Source organism: Heptranchias perlo, chromosome 3 (genome assembly GCF_035084215.1).
Source record: "Heptranchias perlo isolate sHepPer1 chromosome 3, sHepPer1.hap1, whole genome shotgun sequence".
Lineage (NCBI taxonomy): Eukaryota > Metazoa > Chordata > Chondrichthyes > Hexanchiformes > Hexanchidae > Heptranchias > Heptranchias perlo.
The window spans coordinates 121,041,361-121,063,914 of record NC_090327.1 but is presented as its reverse complement, the minus strand read 5'-3'; the positions used below and the strand labels follow the sequence as shown (position 1 = coordinate 121,063,914).

Genomic DNA, 22,554 nt, shown 5'->3' with positions numbered 1-22,554 from the left:
AGGCAAATGGGATATGCGCAGAATTCAGCCACACAAATTGTCTGCTGACCGGTAACTGATTCACTACAACAACTTTATTGCAATAATTTCACTGCAATAATTTCGCTGCAATAATTTCAGTGCCCCAACAGTATTTTTTCTTTGTAAAATATCACATCAGCTCCCAGTTTACCAATAATATCACTGGCAGTTTAAGTGCTTTTTCCTTTACTCTGAATTTATCTGCAGCATTCGGATTCCACATGTTTCTGTAATTAGAAGTCACTCTGTGGTCAGTTCACTGTGCAGTCCCGGGATACGTGTTGCCATGGTAAAGGTACGGTGTAGATAAAACTTAAAATCAACCAACTAGATTTAGACCACCGGAGACCTCGAGGGGTTTAAAGTCTCTTTACAGCACAAGTAGGCAGGATTTGGGGTGGGGTCCCTGAATCGATCCAGAGGCTGAGTGGATAACATGTGTCTATTGGTGTGTTTAGTTGCTGGTGTAATGGGGTTGTAGGTGGATCCAGTGAATGTTTGCTGGTTTCTTTGCTTTGGCACACTCTCAGTAATAAGCGAGTTGCTCAGTTAGCTGCTGGGTGCATCGCGAGAGGCTGCAAATTGCAGACAGCCGGGCGCTGACTCCCAGAGCAGCCAGCACTGATGGATTTAAACTGGTGAGACTGCATACAAGGCGGCCCCGCCTGTAGACCTGGACCCGCTACCCCATCACTGCACCCCACCACCACCACCACCGAATCCCGGGCACGGCTATTTCTGGATGATCGGGACGGCGAGGGGGAGACTCGGGATGAACAGTCCCTTGTCACAGTGATGAATCGCTCAGGCTGTAGGCGTATGTCGCTGGTTGGCAGGTTGATGCTAATCGCTGTGTGGATCTCTGGGACACGGGGGGACAGAAGCTGGCCGGCTGGATCCTCCACACCTGATTGAGGAGATGGGCACCCGGCGCTGAGATCCTGAGCTGCCGCTGGGATCGTTTTATTCCTGACCCAGTTGATTCATCTACCGGCAGTGATGATGCTGTTTCACTTCAGTAGCTCTCTGGCGAGCTGGCCAAACTTCTGCAGTCGTTTACTGATCTGTTTCTTTTTAGTTTTTCTTTCTCAGATCACCGTCTCACCGTCTCTTCTGACAGGTAAGAAAGCATGAACTCACGTCCTGTGCAATTAAATAGAACCATATTCTAAGTTCTGGAAAAAAGAACCTCTCTAATTATGTCGGTGTTTTAATATTTGCACAATTAGGGTCAGTGGCGAGTTGTGAAGATGAAGGTGATGTGATAGAGATCCCCCTAATTACAGACAACCCCTGCATCTCCTGCTTGTGTTTGGTAAGAGCGGTTTCATTTTAACAAGTATCTCAGGTGTACTAGCGGAGTGCAAATATGACGATTTAAGCCAAGTTACTGTGGCGAGTTGTTCAGGTGCAGACACCTTTGGATGGTTATTGCACATCCGGCCACTTCTGTAACAGCGAGTCTGGAGTTCAGATTGCAGCTAAACGGTTCTGTTTTATTAAAAGGCGCGGTATTTTCAGTAACGATTCCTGATTTTTGTTTGTTTCACATCGTTCACCTGACGAAGGAGGAAGCCTCCGAAAGCTTGTGAATTTAAAATAAAATTGCTGGACTATAACTTGGTGTTGTAAAATTGTTTACAATTGATTTTTGTTTGGAATGCAAGAGAACCCAACTAAAAGAACCCCGTTACTGGTTATTCAACTGTCAGTGCAGCACTATCTGCAGTCGCTAGGTTTCAGAGCCACGAGTGACCCTACTCAAACACACAGATCTCTGCTGATCTGCTTTTTTGTTGACTTGGTTTCATGTATTTCTGTAGATTTGGGAGAGATCCCAGCCCAAGTTTCGTTTAGGAACTGTGCACGTGCTAATAGATGGGTTCCCGGGACCACTTCTGGGGAGGGAGGTGGCAGCCCTGTGCTTTTTTAAAAAAAAATTAATGCCTTGCAAAGTTATATGGGATGTTGAGATTCAGAATTCTGAGCTTGAATCTGTGACGAACCGGCGCTAGGACCCAGTGGCGGTGAGTTGGGCTCCCGTGTGTGCAGGCGGCCGGGCAGCAGAGCCTGAGAGGCCGCGGAGGTGAGGGCTACGAGCCGGAGTGGGTGTGCAGAACGGCAGCTCTGCAGTCTGGGAGACTGTTGCAGTTTCTGCCCGCACATACATGGGTTAATTCCTCAGCGAAACGGGCTCCCGCCCTACCTGTCAATCACTGTCACTCCATGTCAATCACTGTCAGTCACTGGGGACCCACTCTCACTGCAGCCTGCACTTCATTTGATTCGCTCTGTATTACCTGCTGCCAGCTCTTGTCCGTCCATATGTTGGGGTTTCTTGCATTCCAAACAAAATTCATCCATATGTCATTCCTGATTTCAATTTGCAAACTCAAATTCGGTATTTATACCCCTTTAAACATAAAATAGTACAAATCCTACATATTTAAATATTAATATCGCGGCTGCAGGTGTTCCCTGTGATCGAATGTATGGATTTATTATATGTAGATGGTGAATCCCATCACAATTTACCGTCAGAAAGAGCCTCCTACTGTATTCTGGAAGGTTCCACATCATTTTGCTTCACCAATGGAAAACAAAAAACTGCAAATGCTGGAAATCTGAAACAAAAGCAGGAAACGCTGGAAACATTTAGCGGGTCAGGCAGCATCTGTAGAGAGAACAGGCAAGTTAACGATTTAGGCATATCCCTGAAATGGTAAATTATCTGCTCGCTGCATTTTGCATCACCAACGGTGAAGCTGCAGGTTGATTTTTATTGGCATTGCCCATTGACTGAGGGCGAGGGAGCAGCAACATCGGTGGCAGAGAAAAGCTGTAAAAAGGCAAACAGTGGTCAGGTAAATAGGGCCACAAGCAATGGTCTAATGGCAGGGTTCAGTAGGCTAACCAGTTGCTCAGACCTGTCTGATCTCCTCAGGTGTTCCATGTGGTGTAACGATTGCTCTACTTGTAACATCGTAGATGCATTTGCGAAGATTTTCTCCGGTATTTCTATGAAAACCGTGACCACGTTCTAAAGGAATTTCACTGGAAATTGTGAAAAGGGAAACTCTTTACTGACACGTTCATTAGAATTATCAAAAAGGGGCTCCCCCCACAGTCTTACAGTTGCACTCTTTGCTACAGTGTGATGGTGATGATGGTGGGGGTTTATCCATCATTGTGGATGGGGACAGCCTATGATTCATCTCCAATTAATACAGGTTGTGGGTTCTCATAGGACTAGTCCGATTTCTGCGAGGAATGTTTTCCCACACACCGGGCATCGGATGTCAGATTGACTCAAGGGCTGATCTGTCCTCGATTTCCTTTGGGCTCTTGACTTTGCGCTCTGTCATGCCATTGTGAATCATCCGTTGCTACTTTTTCCTGTAACGAGCGTTGTGTTCACGTGCGTCATAGAATCATAGAAAGCTACAGCACAGAAGGAGGCCATTCTGCCCGTCGTGTCTCTGCCGGCCGAAAAAGAGCTATCCAGCTTAATCCCACTTTCCAGCACTTGGTCCATAGCCCTGTAGGTTATGGCACCTCAAGTGCACATCCAAGTAGTTGAGTCTACTCTTCAGTCTACTCGTCAGTTGAGGTGCCACATTTTCTTAGATTGGGTCTTTAGGCAATCCTTAAATCTTTGAAACTGACCAACACGAGAGCTTCAGCTCACCATAGAATACCTTCCTGGGTAGTCCAGTATCAGGCATTCGGACTAAGTGTCGCCTGAGCTACAGTGTGCTAATACAATAATAACTCCAATTCCATTTGGTGCAATATACTAATCTTTTCCCCATGATGCAGTTTAGTAATCTATTTATCATATATAAAATTCACTACCTATGTCGCACACTCCTTATTTGGGCATCATTACTCTGTGACCCATAGTCACACCTGCAGCTGCACCACATGCATACATGGAGTCATAGATGGAGTCATACGTTGCAATAGGTTTAGAATTCAGACTAATATTGCTAATTTTGCAGATTTCCCATTGTATCTAAACAATTGAACTTTCCATCACTAAAATATCCAGATACCTTTTCAGATGGTGTCACCATTTGTCAATTCTGCTCTAATGTATTGAGATTGGGTTCTTGTGCTGGGTTCTTATTGTCCAGATGAATTTTCACATTACACCATTCATGGCTCAAGAAAAGAGACCTTATTATTGCCTTACTGATGTTGAGGCTTTTGACTTTTAATATTCATCAACAATCTTTCTACATATCTTCAAGTTGTGCTTTATCCTCAGGAAACCTAGAATGGCACGACTTCCACCAATACATACATTCCAACGGTTTCCATTTCTCCACTTGGTTTAAGCATAATGAATTAGTGCAGGGTAGTCTAGTGTTTCTGGCACTGGACCGTACTCAGAGGTCAATTCCTACCATAGGAAATCAAATTCAATGTATGTGGTAATTTGTAGGCTGGCACTAAGTATAAACCAAACTGGTTCATGAATGTCCTTCAGGGAAGGGAACTTGCTACTCATACCCAGTCTGGGCTACATGTGACTCTAAGTCCACAGTTGGTGGTTGACACTTAATGGCCCCTGAAATGACCTGGTGAATCACCCAAGGTAGCTAAAGATGGGCAGAAAATGTCACCTTGCCAACATCACCCACATACTGAGAATATAAAATAATAACGTTCTCAGACACGTTGGAGAGATGGTCAGGAGATGAGCAGTCCTGAGTAACTCCTCAATGGTTGGGAGACAAGTCGTTTATCTCCCCCAGTTTTTTAATCTAATGCTGTTAAAGATTCTGATTCATGTGCAACTCCATTTTCAGTTCTTTGACTCTCTGGTGCCAGCTCTTTAATTGTCCTTTTCCAGCTTAATTAATCGTATTTGCAGCCAGTTTTGTCTTTCACTTTATGGTATCCTTCCTTAGTGATTGGTTGTTTGGGCTTGTAATTCAAGAAGGTAAAAAAGTTCTTCACTAATCCAGGGATTTCACTGGAAATTGATAACCTCAGCAGCTGAAGCCTTTAGGATGGCACTGAGAGACTGAACAACTGCCTCATTGATGCAACTTTAGTCTGAATCATTGTGTGTTCCTGTGAAGCTTCTGGTAATTAGAACAAAGCTCTTCCTCTGGTGGCAAATTGGAGCAGAATTAACCGTTCTTTGTATTTCTATTCAGCCACCAAATACTCTTCCTTGTCACCTTGCATTGGCGCCGTGAGGTTATTATTACATAGAATTACATAGAATTTACAGCACAGAAACAGGCCATTCGGCCCAACTGCTCCATGCTGGTTAATGCTCCACATGAGCCTCCTCCCACCCCTCTTCATTCTGCCTTTTCCATCACTCAGAGAACTGTGGAATTACTTTACACACACAGCGTTCCCCACAATAGCATTCTGGTGAACACTGGCATTAAACTCTACTTTAACCATTGGATGTCACGGTGGTGTACGCATCCACTTTGGCTATGAAGTTTGTTGTAGAACGTTTAACTACTCGGTTACTATAATCCATCACTGGAGTGTAAACCTGAACGATTGTGAGGCTGAAACCATGTTCTGAATGCTTCCCAATGACTCGGTGAGTAAATGGATCACCTGGTGAACCACACAGAGCTGGAAGCTCCCAAGTTCATTGCTGGCCTGTGCTAAGTTGGATGATATCAGAGGGCAGCAGTGGCAGGAATGGGCCTCAGCACCTCCTGTACTTGGGAGGAGAATAAAGTAGGCTGGTTTCCTGCTCTAATTGCTCTGCAGCAACTCCCCCCTGGAACCTGTGGTGTGGATTTCAGATGAGGGCAGAATTAGGGTTGGCTGTGAAGCACATCGCTCCTGAGTGGCCTGTTGACACTTGTGTGATCGCACATGAAGAATGGGTGATGTACAGCAATGCAGAACAGCACTCCAGCATATCATCACCTTTAGGACAGGGAGGGTGAGGATGGGAGACAAAACCAACCGACTGCTGAAGATGATCCCTGAACTGACTGTGAAATGCCCAGCCAAGTTTTATAGATGCTGCTCCCCTCCCTATTCCTATCTCTTGCCCCTCCCCATGTCTGTAACCTCCTCCAGCCCTACAACACTTCCCCCCCGAATTCTCTGTTACTCTGTCTCTGTCCTTTTGTACATCGCCCTCCCCACCATTGGCAGCCATGCTTTCCCTAAACCCCTCCACCTCTCTCTCCTCCCTCTCCTCCCTTAAGACCGTCCTTAAAACCCACTTGTTTGACCAAGCTTTTGGTCACTCCCTAATTCTCCTCCTTTGGTGTCTGTTTGCCTCACACTTGTGAATGACTTGGGATATTTTTTACGTTCAGTCACTATATAAACACAAGTTGTTGTTGTTGCTTTTGATAAATGGAATTCAAATTCTTCTTGATATAGGCTTCCGTGGTCACAGAAAGGAATTCTGCTGTCTCCCAAATTAACTGTCTCTGTACCTTATGATCCATGTTCCATTTAGTACAGTGCCTTCCCACGAGCAGCTCTCTATTAAATATCTTTATGCTCCAAGTGCCGCTGATGCTCTGCCCTTTGCAGACTTCTTCCTGGATTGGCCAGTGGACATTCGTTATCTGCAACATAAAATGGAATCCTTCCACACCTTCATTTAGTAGCTAAGTAAAATTCGTATCCTTGTTTTCAAATCCCTCCATGGCCTCGCGCCTCCTTGTCTCTGTAACCTCCTCCGGCCCTACAACCTTCCTAGATCTCTGCGTTCCTCCAATTCTGATCTCTTGCGTCTCCCCGATTTTCATCATTCCACTCTTGGTGGCCGTGCCTTCAGCTGCCTGGGCCCTAAACGCTGGAATTTCCTCACTAAACTTCTCCGCTGTTCCACCTCTCTCTCCTCCTTTAAGCTGCTCCTTAAAACTCACCTCTTTGGCTAAGTGTTTGGTCATCTGTTCTAATATCTCCTTATGTGGCTCGGTGTCAAACTTTGTTTGATAATCACTCCTGTGAAGCACCTTGGGGCGTTTTACTATGTTAAAGATGCTATATAAATGCACATTGTTGTTTTAAGTACTGATTGTACCAGAAGTTTTATTGGGAACACATTAGAGGGGCATGGGGCTGTAGAGCAAGTTTGGCAGAGACCCTGCTTATGCTCCGGAGTGGGAGAAAGCACGAGGAAATTCACCCCCATTCTTATTTTTGTAGTCTATACGTGGGCTCAAGCTGATCTGCTCCATTCCCAAGGTGCTCGTAGGGTACGAGGGCAGATTGTGGGGGTGAAATTGGTCTTGGGCATTAGCGATAACGAATTGTTCGCCTGTTTTACACCCCGCCCGATTTTATTTTCCATTGACTTGAATAAAGTGTGTAAAATGGGCTGTCGATTTGCTATCGCCAGTTTTGCGCTTATGCTCAACACCAATTTCACCCCATCCCGTGTCCTCAAGCGGTCCCATGGACAGAAAGAACTTGCACCTCAGGACGTCCCAAAGCGCTTTACAGCCAATGAAGTTCTTTTTTTTTTTGAAGTGTGGTCACTGTTGTAGTGTAGGAAATCAATAGGCCATCAATGGGAGCCTGTGCTTTGTAAGTTAAGTCTGCCTGGAGATGTGGGCATGGGCGCCCAGCTCTCTCGGAGTTCGATTGATTGCTTTAGGGAGCCGGGGAAGAATTTTCCAGAGTGTTTTCAGAAATCGGTCACAGGTTTTTCCTTTCTATCGCCTTCCCAATACGTTGGTGTCACTAGGGGAAGGTAGTGCGTGAGGCACATCTAACGGGCAGGGTGAGCCCTGATGGCCCTGGTGGCCTTTTCTTCCCCTGGCAGCCCGAACGGAATGCAGTGAACACTACCTCTTGGCTACTACAGCTGAGCTCTCGGAGAATCCAGCCCTCTTGGTGCAGCCAGTATCTTCATTAGCCGCTTTTGTAATCTAGCTACAAAAACTCCATTTTATGTTTTTTTTTAAGTGTGTATCGACACAAATTGGAGCCAAGTCTCCCAATCTTTTTTTGGTTGGAAGCTCAGCTCCTGTTTTGATCAATAAATGACTTATAAAGCTGCCAGCTTAGTTCCAATCTGTGCTGAATTACAGGCAGTTTTGTGTGGTGGAGTCTGGCCAAGTAGAAACTAAAATGAGACTGTCCAAACCAATTTCATTCAGGACTTTTACAGCTGGCAAGAAGAGAAGACTTTATTGCCTCAGTCTGGGGCAAGGAACCAGAAGTGAAAGAACAGTGTGTAACACACTGCACCACCCAATTCCCCATTTGTTTGCAGCCTTTGGTTACAAAACTCACCTCCTGACCCCTCAAATCCTCTCCAGCATCTAAAGGTTGACATTAGGAGTGTGATGGGATTCACTGCACTCACCTGGATGGGTGAAACTACAGCAACACTCAACAAGCTCAATACCATCTGGGACAGAGCAATCCACTTGATTGGTGCCCCGACACTGGACTTAATATCCGCTCCCTCCACCACCGGCACGCCATGGCTGCAGTGTGTACTATCTGCAGGATGCACTGCAGCAACTCTTCGACAGCACCTCCCAAACCGCGATCTCCACCACCTAGAAGGACAAGGGCAGCAGGTGCATGGGAACACCACCACTTCCAAATTCCCCCCCAAATCACAGACCATCCCGACTTGGACGTATACCCATTCCCTCATTGTCGCTGGGCCATTATCATGGAACTCCCAACCTAACACTATCATGGAAGAACTGTCAGTACAAGGACTTCAGCAGTTCAGGGAGAAGGCCCATCACCACCTTCTCAGGCCAACTAGGGCTGGGCAATGAAAAATTCAGCTTAGCCACCAAAGCCCATATCCTGAGAACAAATAAAAACAATGTCAGTGCGAGTGAGGTACATTTTCCTGATGAGTACACATCAGTCTGGTCTCCTCGTTGGTTACATTTTAAAATGACCACATTTCTCCAAAAAAAATCTCCTTGTAGTGAGTACCATATGAAAAGTGAGTTATACCCCGGGCTGCATTACAGAGTGGACGCATTGTGTTTCCTCAGTTCATTGATGGAACATTAATATCCCCTGGATTTCCTGGTGTTCTCCGGATGTAACTTCGGTGGAAGATCAGCGGAAACCCCAGAGAAATGGCCGTTAACGCAGTCACTGCACAGTTTCCACCAAAGTTACAGCGGGAGATGAGGAGAACCCTGCATATGTTTTTTGAAATACAGGTACTGCTGTCAAAGGCTGTGTTAACAAGGAGATCCAGGAAATGTGCAGCTATTTTATAGTTTGTGTCTTCATGGCATTCAGTCAAAGTAACGTAACAACTTCTATGTTTTTTTATAGCATGAGATTCCCTCTTCCTCGAGTTGTCTTACTTCCTTTCACCTTCCGCCCCTGTGTCACACCCTATCCACGGCTGAGAGGATGAGTGGGCCAATAGCTGCCAAACTTTTAACGATGCCACAGGGAGAGGTACAGATCAGCCCAAGGGTGGGTTTTGAGGGGCATGTCCCAGAGGGGACCGATCCTTGCACAGAACATTCCAGGCTTGCAGCCTGTGACTTTCCGTCTGATAGAATCTCACGTGCTGCACATCCCGATTTTCCTGGTGGGAAGGCAGACTTTCCCCTTCATCCTCCCTGGAGGTTCCAGCTTCCGTTGAGCATGTCCAGTGATATGGAGCAGCTGTACAGTCAACAAGAGGCCCTGGTCTCGGACAGCGGCATGGGCCGACTGTCCCCTACCATTGGGTGATGGCGAACACTCAGAATTGACCACATCAGCAGTGCCAATGGGAGCAGCTGACCCACGATCAAACAGCCCCATCTCTTGTTAGATAGATCCGATGCAACACCCCTCTCCTGGGAGAACCGGGAGAGTTGGAGACACAGAAACAAATAGTGCACAGTCTGGTGTCAGCAAATACCCATTCACTTCCAATGACATGGCACATCCAACTTCCATTGACTATTGTCCTTATTTACATATTACTTGCTCTGTATTGTTACTTAGCCTAATATGACCACATAAAAAAAAGACAGCAAGTTAAATTAGACTATTACATGTGGAATAATGTCTACCTCAGCACGATTACAATAATCTAATTGAGGGCTTCACATGATACCTTACACTCACTAAGTGAAGTTCCCAGGGTGTGTATCCATCAGCTGAACCTGAGATTAGATTACTGCCATGAATTCACCCATTGGGAGATGTTGTTTAGAATATTTGTCATTTAATTTTATCCGAGGAAGTGAAATTGATTCAAATTTATGTCTGCTTTTGCACTGGCAATGACTTGTTCGTGTTTGTGTCCCTGTGAGTACACTGCGTGTCCTTACTGCATACTGCTATTCAAACTACAAGTTTATCATAGAATTACATAGAATTTACAGCACAGAAAGAGGCCATTCAGCCCAACTGGTCTATGCCGGTGTTTATGCTCCTCATGAGCCTCCTCCCACCTTACTTCACCTCACCCTTTCAGCATACCCTTCTATTCCTTTCTCCCTCATGTGTTTATCGAGCTTCCCCTTAAATGCATCTATACTATTCGCCTCAACTACTCCTTGTGGTAGCAAGTTCCACATTCTCACCACTCTCTGAGTAAAGACGTTTCTCCTGAATTCCCTATTGGATTTATTAGTGACTATCTTATATTTATGGCCCCTAGTTTTGATCTCCCCCACAAGTGATAAAATTTTTCTACATCTACCCTGTCAAACTCTTTCACAATCTTAAAGACATCTATCAGGTCACCCCTCATCCTTTTCTCTCCTGTTCATTCTTTCCTGAGATGTCTTTACAGCAGTTTATCGAAAAATAATATGCAGGCAATTCTGGGCCCAGTCCGTAGATTAAAAAAATTGGAAGGGTAGAGTGGTAATTATTGGGGACTCTGAGCAGTGGGCTCTGACCCACATTGTGTGTAAACCAATTCAGGATTAATCACCTACACGATTACAGTGCATCCTGGTCCAATGTCATGAACCCACAAGCTGCTATTCTGCTGTAAACAGCCAACCTGCAGAAATCAAGGAAGATTTAGTCGGATCACAGCTGTCTCTTCCATCTCTATCCAGCACTACAGGCGTTCAGTGATAACGTGGAGAGTTTTTGTTCAATATTGTTGTTCCCGGAAGATATTGTGAACTAAAGAGAGAGACAGTTGATCACTGATAATATGTATACATGTTCAGTAAAAAGCTCGCATCCTAGATTAGGATATCTAATTGAGGGCAAATTATTGACCTGGTTAGGAAATTGGCTGAGCGGCAGGAGACAGAGAGTAGGGATAATGGGCAGGTACTCAAATTGACAGGATGTGACTAGTGGTGTCCCACAGGGATCTGTGTTGGGGCCTCAACTCTTCACTGTATTTATTAACGATTTAGATGATGGGATAGAGAGCCACATATCCTAGTTTGCCGATGACACAAAGATAGGCAGCATTGTAAGCAGTGTAGATGGAAGCATAAAATTACATTCAGATATTAATAGAGTAAGTGAATGGGCAAAACTGTGGCAAATAGATTTCAATTGGCAGGGGGATGGGATGGGATGGGATACAGAGTGGAGCTACAATAGGGGGTGATGTGCAGCCAAATATAGAGAAAAAAACAAGTCAGCTTGGAAGACAGGGCAAATATGTGAGGGCAAGGCTGGATGGCATCTATTTTAATGCAAGGAGTCTTGCGAATAAGGTGGATGAACTGAAGGTGTTGATAAACACATGGGAGTATGATATTGTTGCTGTCACAGAGACATGGTTGAGGGAGGGGCAAGACTGGCAGCTCAATATTCCGGGGTACAGAATCTTCAGGCGAGACAGAGGGGGAGGTATAAGAGGAGGGGGGGTCGCAATATTAATTAAAGAATCAATTACTGCCATAAGGAGGGATGATATATTCGCAGGTTCCTCTAATGAGGCCATATGGGTGGAGCTTAAAAACAAAAAGGGGGCAAGCACTTTGATGGGAGTGTACTATAGGCCCCCAAACAGTCAGGGGGAGATAGAGGAACAGATATGTAGACAATTCTCAGAAAATTGTGCAAATAATAGGGTAATAATAGTGGGGGATTTCAACTTCCCCAATATTAACTGGGATACTCAGAGTGTAAAAGGCTTAGAGGGTACAAAATTCTTAACGTGCATCCAGGAGAGCTTTTTGAGCCAGCATGTAGAAAGTCCTACAAGAGAGGGGGCGGTACTGGACCTAATTCTAGGGAATGTGGCCGGCCAAGTGGAAGAAGTGCTAGTAGGTGAGCACTTTGGTGACAGTGACCATAATTCGGTGAGATTTAAGGTGGTCATGGAAAAGGACAGGGAGGGGCCGGAAATAAAGGTTCTAAATTGGGGGAAGGCCGATTTTAATAGGATAAGGCAGGATCTGGCCAAAATGGACTGGGATCAGCTGCTTGTAGGAAAATCCGCATCGGAGCAATGGGAGTCTTTCAGAAGGGAGATTGAGACCATACAATGGCAACATGTTCCCGTAAAGGTCAAGGGTGGTTCCAAGAACTCCAGGGAACCTTGGATGTTAGGGGATATACGAGAATGGATTAGGAAAAAAAGGAGGGCTTTTGGCAGATACAAAAGGCTAAAGACGGAGGAAGCCCTAGAGGAGTACAAAAAGTGCAGGGGGATACTTAAAAAAGAAATTAGGAGATCAAGGAGGGGCCATGAAATAACACTGGCGAGCAAAATAAAGGAAAATCCTAAGATGTTTTATAAGTATATTAAGGGCAAGAGGATGACTAGGGAAAAAATAGGGCCCATTAGGGACAAAAATGGCAATCTGTGTGTGGAGCCGGCAGATGTAGGAGGGGTTCTAAATGAATTTTTTGCATCTGTTTTCACTATGGAGAAGGACGATGTAGACATAGAAATACGGCAGGGGGACTGTGATATACTCGAACATATTAACATCGAGCGGGAGGAGGTATTGGCGGTTTTAGCAGGCCTAAAAATGGATAAATCCCCAGGCCCGGACGAAATGTATCCCAGGCTACTGTGTGAGGCAAAGGAGGAGATTGCGGGGGCTCTAACACATATATTCAGAACCTCTCTGGCCACAGGGGATGTGCCAGAGGACTGGAGAACCGCTAATGTAATACCATTATTCAAGAAGGGGAGTAGGGAAAAACCGGGGAACTACAAGCCAGTGAGCCTAACATCAGTGGTAGGAAAATTATTGGAAAAAATTCTGAAGGACAAAATTAGTCTCCACTTGGAGAAGCAAGGATTAATCAGGGATAGTCAACATGGCTTTGTCAAGGGAAGATCATGTCTGACTAATTTGATTGAATTTTTTGAGGGGGTGACTAGGCGTGTGGATGAGGGTAACGCAGTGGATGTGGTATACATGGATTTCAGTAAGGCCTTCGATAAAGTCCCCCACAGGAGACTGGTCAAGAAGGTACGAGCCCATGGAATCCAGGGTGCCTTGGCACTTTGGATACAAAACTGGCTGAGTGGCAGAAGGCAGAGGGTGATGGTCGAAGGTTGTTTTTGTGACTGGAAGCCTGTGGCCAGTGGGGTACCACAGGGATCGGTGCTGGGTCCCTTGCTGTTTGTGGTCTACATTAATGACTTGGATATGAATGTAAAAGGTATGATCAGTAAGTTCGCTGATGATACAAAGATTGGTAGGGTGGTAAATAGCGAGGAGGATAGCCTCAGTCTGCAGGACGATATAGATGGGTTGGTCAGATGGGCAGAACAGTGGCAAATGGAATTTAACCCGGAAAAGTGCGAGGTGATGCACTTTGGAGGGACTAACAAGGCAAGGGAATACACAATGAATGGGAGGACCCTAGGCAAGACAGAGGGTCAGAGGGATCTTGGTGTGCAAGTTCACAGATCCCTGAAGGCGGCGGAACAGGTAGATAAGGTGGTAAAGAAGGCATATGGGATACTTGCCTTTATTAGCCGAGGCTTAGAATATAAGAGCAAGGAGGTTATGATGGAGCTGTATAAAACACTGGTTAGGCCACAGCTGGAGTACTGTGTGCAGTTCTGGTCGCCACACTACAGGAAGGATGTGATCGCTTTGGAGAGGGTGCAGAGGAGATTCACCAGGATGTTACCAGGGCTGGAGCGCTTCAGCTATGATGAGAGACTGGGAAGATTGGGTTTGTTTTCCTTGGAGCAGAGGAGGCTGAGGGGGGACATGATTGAGGTGTACAAAATTATGAGGGGCACAAATAGGATGGATACTAAGGAGCTTTGTCCCTTCGTTGAGGGTTCTATAACAAGGGGACATAGATTCAAGGTAAAAGGCGGGAGGTTTAGAGGGGATTTGAGAAAGAACTTTTTCACCCAGAGGGTGGTTGGAGTCTGGAACTCACTGCCTGAAAGGGTTGTGGAGGCAGGAACTCTCACAACATTCAAGAAGCATTTGGATGAACACTTGAAATGCCATAGCATACAAGGCTACGGACCAAATGTTGGAATATGGGATTAGAGTAGACAGGGCTTGATGGCCGGCGCGGACACGATGGGCCGAAGGGCCTCTATCCGTGCTGTATAACTCTGTGACTCTAGAAAGAGTGCAGAAAAGATTTACTAGGATGCTACCGGGACTTGATGGTTTGACTTATCGGGAGAGGTTAGATAGACTGGGACTTTTTTCCCTGGAGAGTAGGAGGTTAAGGGGTGATCTTATAGAAGTCTATAAAATAATGAGGGGCATAGATAAGGTAGATAGTCAAAATCTTTTCCCAAAGGTAGGGGAGTCTATAACGAGGGGACATAGATTTAAGGTGAGAGGGGAGAGATACAAAAGGGTCCAGAGGGGCAATTTTTTCACTCAAAGGGTGGTGAGTGTCTGGAACGAGCTGCCAGAGGCAGTAGTAGAGGCGGGTACAATTTTGTCTTTTAAAAAGCATTTGGACAGTTACATGGGTAAGATGGATATAGAGGGATATGGGCCAAGTGCAGGCAATTGGGACTAGCTTAGTGGTATAAACTGGGCGACATGGACATGTTGGGCCGAAGGGCCTGTTTCCATGTTGTAACTTCTATGATTCAATGTAGGCAAGTGTGAGGTCATCCACTTTGGACCTAAAAAGGATAGATCAGAGTACTTTCTAGATGGTGAAAAGCTTGAAACAGTGGAGGTCCATAAAGACTTGGGGATCCATATACATAGATCATTAAAATGTCGTGGACAGGTACAGAAAATAATCAAAAAGGCTAATGGAATGCAGGCCTTTATATCTAGAGGACTAGAATATAAGGGGGTAGAAGTTATGCTACAGTTATACAAAGCCCTGGTTAGACCACACCTGGAGTACTGTGTTCAGTTCTGGGCATCACACCTTAGGAAGGATATATTGGTCTTGGAGGGAGTGCAACGTAGATTTACTAGAATGATACCTGGACTCCAAGGGTTAAATACAAGTGAGAATCGGGCTGAGTATAGAAAGTTCAGAGGGGAAGTAAAAAAGGAAATAAGAGGGGCAAAGAGAAAGTATGAGAATAGACTGGCAGCTATCATAAAAGGGAATCTAAAAGTCTTCTATAGGCATATAAATAGTAAATGGGTAGAAAGAGGAGGGGTGGAGCCGATTAGGGACCAAAAAGGGGATATATGCATGGAGGCAGAGGGCATAGCAGATGTACTAAATGAATACTTTGCATCTGTCTTTACCAAGGAAGAAGATACAGCCAAAGCCACATTAAAAGAGGAGGTAGTTGAGATACTGGATGGGATAAGAATTGATAAAGAGGAGGTACTAGAAAGACTAGCTGTACTTAAAGTAGATAAGTCACCCAGTCCGGATGGGATGCATCCTAGGTTGCTGAGGGAAGTAAGTTTGGAAATTCTGGAGGTACTGGCCATAATCTTCCAATCCTTCTTAGACACAGGGGTGGTGCCAGAGGACTGGAGAATTGTAAATGTTACATCCTTGTTCAAAAAAGGGTGTAAGGATAAACCCGGCAACTATAGGCCAGTCAGTTTAACCTCAGTGGTTGGGAAACTTTTAGAAACAATAATCTGGGACAAAGTTAATAGTCACTTGGACAAGTATGGATTAATAAGGGAAAGCCAGCACAGATTTGTTAACGGCAAATCATGTTTGACTAATTTGATTGAGGTTTTTGATGAGGTAACAGAGGGGGTCGATGAGAGCAATGCGGTTGATGTTGTGTATATGGACTTCCAAAAGGCGTTTGATGAAGTGCCACATAATAGGCTTGTCAATAAAATTGAAGCCCACAGAATGAAAGTGGCAGTGGCAGCATGGATACGAAATTGGCTAAGTGACAGGAAACAGAGGGTAGTGGTGAACGGCTGTTTTTCAGACTGGATGAAGGTGTGCATTGGTGTCCCCCTGGGGTCGGTGCTGGAACCGCTACTTTTTTTGATATATATTAATGACTTGGACTTTGGTGTACAGGGCACAATTTCAAAATTTGCAGATGACACAAAACTTGGAAGTGTAGTAAACAGTGAGGAGGATAGTATTAGACTTCATGACATAGACAGGCTGGTGGAATGGGCGGACACGTGGCAGATGAAATTTAACGCCGAGAAGTGTGAAGTGATACATTTTGGTAGGAAGAACGAGGAGAGACATTATAAACTAAAGGGTACAACTCTAAAGGGGGTGCAGGAACAGAGAGACTTGGGGCTATATATGCACAGGTCGTTGAAGGTGGCAGGACAGGTTAAGAAAGCATACGGGATCCTGGGTTTTATAAATAGAGGCATCGAGTACAAAAGCGAGGATGTTATGTTGAACCTTTATAAAATGCTGGTTCGGCCACAATTGGAGTATTGTGTCCAATTCTGGGAATGGCTGGATTGCTCTTGCAGAGAGCCGGGGCAGACTCGATGGGCCGAATGGCCTCCTTCTGTGCCATAACTATTCTATGATTCTATAAATTATGAGGAACGATTACACAAACTAGGGTTGTATTCCCTGGAATTTAGAAGATTAAGGGGTAATTTGATCGAAGTTTTCAAGATATTAAGGGGAACTGATAGGGTAGATAGAGAGAAACTATTTCACTGGTTATGGAGTCTAGGACTAGGGGATATAGTCTAAAAATTAGAGCCAGGACTTTCAGGAGTGAAGTTAGGAAACATTTCTACACGCAAAGGGTGATAGAAGTTTGGAACTCTCTTCTGCAAACAGCTGTTGATGCTAACTCAATTGTTAATTTTAAATCTGAGATTGATAGATTTTTGTTAACCAAAGGTATTAAGGGATATGGGGCTAAGGCGGGGATATGGAGTTAGGTCACAGATCAGCCATGATCTCATTGAATGGCGGATAACAACCTGGGTGAATAGGAATGACAGTCCAGTACTCTCCTTGTATTGTCATCGTGCTTGGCTGAATTATCTCTTTAGATTCCAGAGTATTTAACAGTTGGCGAATGAACAGCTGTTTTCTCAATTAATGTAAAAACATCTCACTTTCTCTCCATTCCTATTTTTTCTGTTTCCTTCCTTTTCGGTGTTCCAATTCCCAATCCCCTCTTCATCGCACCCACCCTCTGGATCTGTGTGCCCACCTTCTCCCACGGCATGTTGTGTGAGGGCTCCGTTCCGACTGGGAGGGGCTCACTTGGTGGGAGTGAGTCTCACCGATTTGGGGGCAGAGGTCAGCAACATTCCCTATCTTCCGGTCGTTGATTTTAACGACCGGACTATCGAGAGCACCAGGAATTCCACACCCAGTTCTCTGGATTTCCGGTTGAGTTAGGCTCTACCCCAGGGGTTAGAACCCTGAAAGATTTACCCTGTACATCTGTCTTTCACTTCTTAAAGGGACACAACCTCCATGGAAAAAGTAAACAAGCAAAATCTTGTTTTTCTTTTCTTCCTTGTGAGGATGTCAGATTCGATTTTCTGACGGTGTAATTTTTAAAATAAGTCGGTAGATGCAGCTGTCGCATTCTGGGATACTTTGAACGATTTTGGAGCAATTTATAGTAAAACATTACTCTTAAGTTAAGTTTAGCTCACAGGGGTTTAGATCCACACAGCAGCCATGGGCTGGGGATGCGGGTTAGAATTCAGATATAGCGTCTGCCCAGGTTGCTTGAGGAATGTGGGAGTCCATTAAAAAGATCCCGGTCGACATTCACACATGAGATGTTGATATGACCCTAGTCATTTGTGCTCAGCTGCGGTTCGTTGCCAGGGAACCCTCTTGCTAGGCGTTGGTTTAATTGGCAATTCAGTTGGTCAATCCCGGAGATTATAAAATCGTAAAATCCAGGCTGACGTGTTTTGGTGTAATTCATATTGTTGTGTCGTGTTATAAACAGATTTTAAAAAAGATTTGCCTGGCATTATCCAGTGGAGATGGTGCCCCTGTAACCTTCTATATCGCAGTCCACGCGCACCTTCTGTGTTCCCAGATGCTCTGCGATGATCACAATGATCTGTAACTACTGATTTCTCATTAAGTTAGCGGGATGTGGCACTGTAGCTGACATTGCCAGGTTGGAAAGGTGGGAGAGAGGCAGATGTGAACCTTTGGCTTCCTATCCTATTCTTGGCTGAGAAATAAGGGAACAAACAAGCACACAATCAAAGACAGTCTGGGAGATCTGGTGATAGAGCCAGAGAGAAGGCTTTCTCATTAAATTCAGGGTTGACCAGTTTCAGAGAGTCTTCTGGTTAGAAGATTTAGCATTTAGCTCACTATCATGGACAGTGTGGCGTATTTGTTATTTTCTATGTTGTGAGGAGTGTTACAAAAATAGTTGAAGCAAGGTGAGATTTACTATAAAAGTTACTCAATGTTTGCCTTTAAGGGGAAGCTAGATAAGTACATGAGGGAGAAAAGAATAGAAGGTCATGCTGATAGGGTTAGATGAAGTAGGGTGGGAGGAAGCTTGTGTGGAGCATTACCACCGGCATAGACTAGTTGGGCCGAATGGCCTGTTTCTGTGCTGTAGATTCGATGTAATTCTATTGTTTATAAAATAAATCAGCCTGATGATTTATAATCACCCTTGTCTCACTAAAGTGTTAATCAGACCGCCTTTCAGAATGTTGAAGAACCGCACATTAAGGCACTTATGGGATTACAGTATACAGGTCATATAACCGGGGGCTTTTATTGTCACGCCCTGGGGCCCACTATCACAAGGCTGGATATTGGGCAGTAACGGTAAACTCCCGACCATAGGGGAGACAGGATCCACTTAGGGGAGAGACCAGTAACGCTGAACCCTCGCGGCTATCTTGTGCAGACCCCAAGTTTGTAACAGCAGCGTTAAAGTTACCGCTAATTGTAAAATCCAGGCTGACGTGTTTTGGTGTACTTCCTATTGTTGTGTCGTGTTATAAACAGATTTATAAAAAGATTTGCCTGGAATTATCCAGTGGAGATAGTGTCCCTGTAACCTTCTATATCACAGACCACACACACCCAGATGCTCTGCGATGATCACAATGATCTTTAACTACCGATTTCTTATTAAGTTAGTGGGATGTGGCACTGTAGCTGACACTGCGAGTGTACATCAGCACGGGACGCCGCCTGCACTGTTTAACGTGGAAATCCTACTGCGAGAATTACACACCCTGTCCCATTCACTGAGAAGCAGCCGCTTTGTCCCAGACTCCAGGCGTAGTGCTCTCTGTCTCAACAACCCATCCATCATAATTGGCATCACTAGCTTTCTTTTTCAGGTTACCTTTGAAGTTCAAGTTAATGTTTTAAATATTTCTGTGACACTTTTATGATTGTAATTCTTTTTTTTAGTTGCAATAATCAAAGTGATTTTGCAATACAGTTGACAGAACACAAAGGCATCTATCAGAGAGAGAGAGAGGGATACACAAAATTACAGGTCACCTTAAAATGAACAAATTATTGTGAAAGATGGTTGTTGAGTGACAGGGAATAGTTGAGCACTCAGCATGGTTACCACAGGCTGTGTGATTTATATTCCATCTTCAGAGGGGAATAATTTCTACAGAAGGCCTTTCATTGAAGCATTTTTATGCGTTTCTGACGCACAGAGTGCCTCTCTGCTCCCCCAGAGGTGGAATCAACCCATCACCTCATCAGACAACATCGGGATGTTAGCTGATTGTCAAAGAGAAACAATCAAAAGGACAGAAAAACGCTGCTGCATTTTTTGGTGGTCTCATTGCTCGTTGCCCAGTGTGCGGCTATCTGGGCAGAAGCCTCTTCACCAGCTCAGTGACTCACTACTGGTACAGTTGGTACTTTGTGCTGACAGATTATTTAAATCCTTTTCCTCCAGTTTTTTTGGGAGTGAACCTTTGTGCTCATCAAGCTGAGAGATGTTGTAACTGCGAAACTAAATGCTTTCACATTTCAGGATCCTGAGATCAGCATCGATGCAGCCAGTTTACAGCGTGAAGCGCCCTCTACTGTTCCCCACCAATCTACCTCAACCTGAGGGCAGCACTGCAGTAACACGGTCATATCTCACACCCACTAATCCTGTGGTCTGTCTGAGCAAGGGGGCCAAATTAGAGGCAGTTTTGTGCTGTTGCTCCTTTAGCCACAAGCAGTTATGCTGTGACTGCCTAGATTAATGATGTGGAGATGCCGGTGATGGACTGGGGTTGACAATTGTAAACAATTTTACAACACCAAGTTATAGTCCAGCAATTTTATTTTAAATTCACAAGCTTTCGGAGGCTACCTCCTTCGTCAGGTGAACGATGTGGAAAATCGTTCACCTGAGGAAGGAGGTAGCCTCCGAAAGCTTGTGAATTTAAAATAAAATTGCTGGACTATAACTTGGTGTTGTAAAATTGTTTACAATTGCCTAGATTAACACAGCCCACAAAGAGAGAATTTCATCCCATCACAGGACCACTGGTTAGATGTGGATGAGGAATGTCATTCAAAACCCTGGCTCATCCATCCATAAAAAAACAACTGCCGCCCTCATCATTGCATCCAACTGTTCTCGCTGACCTACACTGGCTCCCGGTCCGACAATGCCTCCATTTTAAAATTCTCATTCTTGTTTTCAAATCCCTCCACGGCCTCGCACCCCCCCCACCACCCCCCCAAAATCTATATCCTCCTCCAGCCCTACAACCCGCCGAGATTTCTGCACTCCTCCGATTCTGGCCTCTTGCACATGCCCGATTTTCATTGCTCCACCGTTGGCAGCCGTGCCTTCAGCTGCCTGGGCCCTAAGCTCTGGAATTCCCTCCCTAAACCTCTCCGCCTCTCTACCTCTCTCTCCTTTAAGATGCTCCTTAAAACCTACCTCTTTGACCAAGCTTTTGGTCATCTGTCCTAATATCTCCTTATGTGGCTCGGTGTCAAATTTTGTCTGATAACGCTCCTGTGAAGCACTTTGGGACGTTTAAAGGCGCTATATAAATGCAGGTTGTTGTTCCTTAAACGATTCCTGAAGTGTCTGCCTTCACTACTTTCTCTCTGGGAGTCCATCCCATGTGTCGGTCACTCTTTGTGTGAAGAACTGCCTGACTTTATCCCTAGTTTCAACTGTGTCTCGTTGTCCCACCATCACGGTTGAGTTTCAAGTAGTCTGCGGATTTATCTTTTCCTCACTGCCTATTAACCTGTGTCCATGATGTCTCCGTATTGTTGCCCTCTTTCACGGGCGAATAACCCAAGTGTCTTCATCTTTTCCTCTAATTCAGTGCTTTGGCACAAGGAATCGGAACTCTCCTTGGCACGGTCTCCTGTGGTTGAATATCTCCCTTGTGTCTCATTGATCAGAACTGGGCCCAGTACTCAGGCTGCGGTCTGACTAGAGCTGTGTACAGTTTGAGCACAGCTTCCTCTGACTCGCATTCTCCTGTTACAGTTCAGTGATCTATTTGCTTTGTTGGTTGTTGCTCTACAGTAATTGGATGCATTAATTTGCCAGTTTGGCTGAATTCAAACCAATGTCCCAGAGTTTAAAACTAACACAGTGGGCCAGAAATCACGCAGAGTGGCAAGGCAATGCTCACCGCAGCTCCTGTGAATCAAGTTAACAAAAGTACTTACTGCGGGCTCTGTGGGCATCGAATTGCTTGAATTTGATCTTAAAAGAAAATCCGCGCTATCAATCCAGCCTCTGAGCAGCCTGAGTTGCTGCGCGGCTGGAAAGGTCTGTGAGGAGAAGACACGCCCACAAAACCTGTCAGGAAGAGAAATCACGCCCACAGATTCAGGCTGCATTGCTCAATCAGGGAAGCAGACTTCATTCATTGAAAGTTCGAATTCAGTACGTCATTGTAAATAAAAATTTGAATTTTTTTTATATAAAACGCCAAAGAAGTAATTGAAATAAATTAAAGAGACAGAAGGGAAAAAAACTTTTTAATTTTTTTAATTAAAATTTTTTTTTAAATGACCAATAACTATTAAAATAAGGAGTAATATGAGACGCACACATTTTTGAAAGTTAATTTTTAGTTGTTTGGCAGTCATTAAGACTTACCACCCTGTTAAAACTTAGTTTAGACCTGGTATTTTTAAGCGTACCTTTTGGTGATGTAATTAGTTACTTACCAGCTGGGCAGGTGAGCAAGTTGGCGCTTTTTCAATGATTTCTCCGATTGCAGCATGCGATGTCCCTTTAATTCAAAACTGTCATATCACCGGAGAACCAGTAGGAGCAAGTTC

At 44.8% G+C, this 22,554-nt stretch overlaps 1 protein-coding gene and 1 long non-coding RNA gene across 2 annotated transcripts in view; one reads left to right on the top strand and one right to left on the bottom strand.

Moving 5' to 3' along the window:
- LOC137319987 (uncharacterized) lies at nt 1-22,016 on the bottom strand. The gene is made up of 3 exons (XR_010962319.1): nt 21,934-22,016; nt 2,557-2,645; nt 1-1,164 (listed from the first exon to the last, which is right to left on the bottom strand). It is a non-coding gene; the product is annotated as an uncharacterized lncRNA (long non-coding RNA).
- bmper (BMP binding endothelial regulator) overlaps nt 431-22,554 on the top strand; it is a 92,780-nt gene continuing 70,656 nt past the window's right edge. Inside the window, exons 1-2 of the mRNA XM_067981837.1 lie at nt 431-1,141; nt 1,251-1,336. Of these exons, the coding sequence (XP_067837938.1) occupies nt 1,021-1,141; nt 1,251-1,336 (207 nt within the window). The 5' untranslated portion in view covers nt 431-1,020. The remainder of the gene's footprint in view (nt 1,142-1,250; nt 1,337-22,554) is intronic.